A 4,015-nucleotide genomic window follows, 5' to 3' on the forward strand; every position below is an offset into this window, starting at 1 on the left:
GTCTTATCATGATGCTTCTGTATTTCCTCCATACTTGTTATAACTGTAATTGTTAAAATTGCCTTTTTGCTTCTGGGTTAGTTTCTATTGAAACTGACAATGCCCTGTAATCAGTGGAGTAAAACCATATATACCCTCAGAAATGGGGAGTCCCCCCAAGCTTTTCTCTTAGGAAGGAAGTCTCCACATTATCATGTGTCCTGTTATTTTTCTTCTAATATTATGGTTTTTTTTTTTCTGTTGTGAGAATTGCAATGGCACCCCTTACTGGAGAGATACTGCAAGGAAGCTTCACCATGAGGAGAGGGCATGTGAGGAGAAGCCATGTGACTTTAGTGTCCAGGAGTGACATTTTCTATGGTTTTGAAAGTCAGTCCAGTATCTGGAACTTACATCTACATCTATAGAAGCCACATGTGGGACTTGTCAACCAGAGCTACCAGCCAATTAGCTCGGAGGGGTGTGTGTGTGTGTGTGTGTGTGTGTGTGTGTGTGTGTGTGTGTGTGTGTGTGTGTAGCCCTGTTTTCTGTTGGAGATGAGGCATCTGGGAGGAGAAAAGAAGCATTGGGGTCTCTTGGGTTCCTGATCTCAGTTTAGAGAGGTCGGATGCTGGGGTCTCTTAGAAATAGTTAGATATTTACCTCTCTCTACCTCCTCACCAACTTCTGATTGCACTTTAATAAATTCTTAAAAGTCTAAACTCTTGCTAAAGCTTCTAATTTAGGTGACCACTCATTAGATTTTAGACATCATAGCTAGAATTTTAGCACCTTACACTGTCTGATTTGTAGGAGAAATTAAACATTATTTCTCTGATCTGTTTGTAGGAGGCAGGCAGATACAAAAGCTATATTTTAATATTTGACACCATCTATCCATCCATTCATCTATCTATCTATCTATCTATCTATCTATCTATCTATCTATCTATCTATCTATCATCTATCTATCATCTATCAATCATCTATCCATATTACTTCATTTAATAGTTGTATGGGTATCAGAAGAAAAGATAAAAGTCCACATAATTATAGTCTATATAATATTTATGGGAAAACTTGGAGTAGGATGGAAAGCTGAGATGAGAGCTTTTTTAGTAAAAGGGGTATGAGAAAAAGTGTGTAAACTACTGTTAAAAGAAATCTTCTTTCAATCCTCATCAGAGTTCATAAGTCAAACTCAGGAAAAGAAAAGTTTTATATATATATATATATTACAAAAAATATAAAATATATAAACAGGGCAACATATAAGGGCAAAAAAATGTTTATTGGTATAAGTAATCATGAGGATATGGGATTAGTGCTTACATTACAATATCATATAGAGATAGGACTAGGAGTCATGTGCAAGTAAATATCTTACCACAGCAGGCTGGTTGGGAATGTACCTGGAGTCTAAAAAATGTCTGAACATAGGGTCACTCAGACTAACCTTGCAGAAGTGGCTGATTGCACAAAAACACTGATGAATTAGCAAAACTTTTAAAGCATTTACGTTTTTCCTCTTCATTTTGTGAGGGCCAAAATTGGATATACTGAGATCAATTTGGGTGACTTGCCTTAATATTGGGGTCCTGGAAATATGAGGGACCTTTTTTAGGTTTAATCTCCCAACTGAATTATTCTTTTTAGATACTTCTCCCAGGCCAATAAGAAAGGAGCCTTTAAACTTTAGTTCACAAAAGGATCAGATTTTATTACTCAGGAATTGATTAAACAACAAAGGTGAGACTAATAATAATTAAAGATAAGGACATGGGAACATAGAAATATAGATAGATTCTCTTAACTCTAAACTCAGCCTAAGCTTGTTCAAAGGAATTTAGGGTTTTCAGTAGATAACTCACCAACCTGAACAGCCCACCAGTCAAAGGTTGCTCATGTGCCCCTGCAACCTCAGTCAACCACCAGAGAGCATTCTGCATTCCAGAATTTCCCAAAAGCTTAGCCTACCAGAAGTGTTTTACCTCCCTTCAGGTCATGCTCAATCTTTCCTCCCCCAAAAGGGGAGGTCCTTCAAAAGCTGCTCATGGAGAGTTCTCCTTCTGACCTCAGTAACATACATAATCTCAGGGTGGGTCAGGTGTGGCCCCTCCCAAATGATTCAGCTAAAACTTGTGATATCAAACTTTACCACAAATAATTTTTAACACAATTTGAATGATTTGAGTGTTGGACTTATTTTATTGAAAAAGCAAAGTCACTTTTGTAAGCCAGAGTTTCCTCATGGCATTTTTAACCTCTGAATTCCTAAGTGTGTAGATCACAGGGTTTAACATGGGAGTAAACAAAATAGAACATGCAGAAACAGCTTTATCTATAGGAAATGAGGTTACTGGTCTCACATATAAGAATATACAGGGAACAAAAAACAAGACCACCACTGTGAAGTGAGAAGTACAGGTAGAAAGGGCCTTTCTCCTTCCTTCTGAACTACCGCCTTTCAGAGAAGAGAGGATAATAGCATAGGAGACAATTAGTATGAGAAAGATTGACAGACACATTACTCCACTGTTAGCAATGACTAAAAGGCCAAGGACTTGGGTGTCCATGCAGACCAGTTTCAGCAATGGGAACAAGTCACAAATGAAGTGGTCAATAACATTTGGGCCACAGAAGGGAAGATTGAAAATGAAGAGAAGTTGTATGGTGGCATGTAAAGAGCCCCCTATCCAGGCTGCTGTCACCAGAAGTTGGCACACCCGAGGATTCATGATGGTCATGTAGTGGAGGGGTTTACAGATGGCCACATAGCGATCATAAGCCATGACCACAAGGAGGATGATTCCTACACCACCAAAAAAATGCTCTCCAAAGATCTGAGTCATACAACCTTCCAAGGAGATGGTCGAGTAACGATAGAGCAAATCTATTACCATCTTAAGAACAATGACTGAAGAGTAGGTAGCTTCCATGATGGATAGGAAGGTTAGAAAAAAGTACATGGGTGATTTCAAACTTTGGCTGACAGTCATGGTGATGACAACTAGTATATTTCCTATAATTGTGATAATGTATACAATTAAAAAAATAACAAAAAATATTTTCCGAAGCTCTGGACTTTGTGTGAGGCCCAGCAGAATGAATTCAGTTACATTGTTTTTATTCTCCATTTCGGTCAATTCTCTGTCAACTTCCTGATCTGATTCATTCTTTCCTTTCCTTTTCTTTTCTTCCTTTATACTTCACCTAAAAAATCCAGTTATTTTAATTCATAGTTGACTCAATCATTAGTCTTCTGTATTAAACTTCTCATTCTGTTAAGGATGAATTTTGCCTAGTCGTGAATGAAGGGAGAAAGCATCCTGAAATCTAAGGAATTTTATTCATTTCCTTTTCATCTTAGAATTGGTGATATTAAATTCTATTGAAGTAACTAGTTTGTCTGTAACCAAAGAAAGGGAGTAATGAGTCAGCATCCGAAAGATTAATCTAACTCCTAGGTATTGTTTTAAATTACATACTTATGTCACAGCTATATATTTTATATTTTAGTTGTAATTTTAGATAAGGCTAACGAATTCATGTTTTTTTAAGTCAAATGGGAAGGGAGGGTCTAAAGCTTGATTGAGATAAGGGAATAAATAGAATGATAATCTTGTTGTCAGGGAAATTTTCATGTCCTACTTCTGACTATATATATCCCATGGAAAATCACTTAGCCCATAAGTATCTAAGTATCTCTTTAAGTCCAGAAGATGCAAAGCACTAGAATAACTATATGGGCAGTGGGAGCTTCCTTGTTAGGAGATTCTTGAATCCAATGAAATCAAATATCTGCTTAAAAAGAAAAAAAAGACAAAGTTCAGTGACTATGAGCAATAATAATCATAGCTGATACTTTAGAGTTTATAAAACATTTTACAATCAAAGCCAAATTTAAACTTCAAAATAATTCTACATGTTAATTACTACAGACATCATTCCCATTTTATAGATGAGAAACCTGAGATCCAGAAAAGTTAAGTGTTTTACTCTTGCTCACCCAACTGTTAAGTGCAATAGGCAGAAT

General features: G+C 36.6%; 1 protein-coding gene across 1 annotated transcript; it reads right to left on the reverse strand.

The window, feature by feature from the left end:
* Nucleotides 1-2,186: 2,186 nt before the first annotated feature.
* On the reverse strand, nt 2,187-3,116 carry LOC122731281 (olfactory receptor 4C6-like). The gene has a single exon (XM_043971290.1). It carries the CDS (start codon nt 3,114-3,116, stop codon nt 2,187-2,189), a length of 930 nt encoding a protein of 309 aa, XP_043827225.1.
* Nucleotides 3,117-4,015: the final 899 nt, after the last annotated feature.

This window comes from Dromiciops gliroides, chromosome 6 (assembly GCF_019393635.1).
Source record: "Dromiciops gliroides isolate mDroGli1 chromosome 6, mDroGli1.pri, whole genome shotgun sequence".
Lineage (NCBI taxonomy): Eukaryota > Metazoa > Chordata > Mammalia > Microbiotheria > Microbiotheriidae > Dromiciops > Dromiciops gliroides.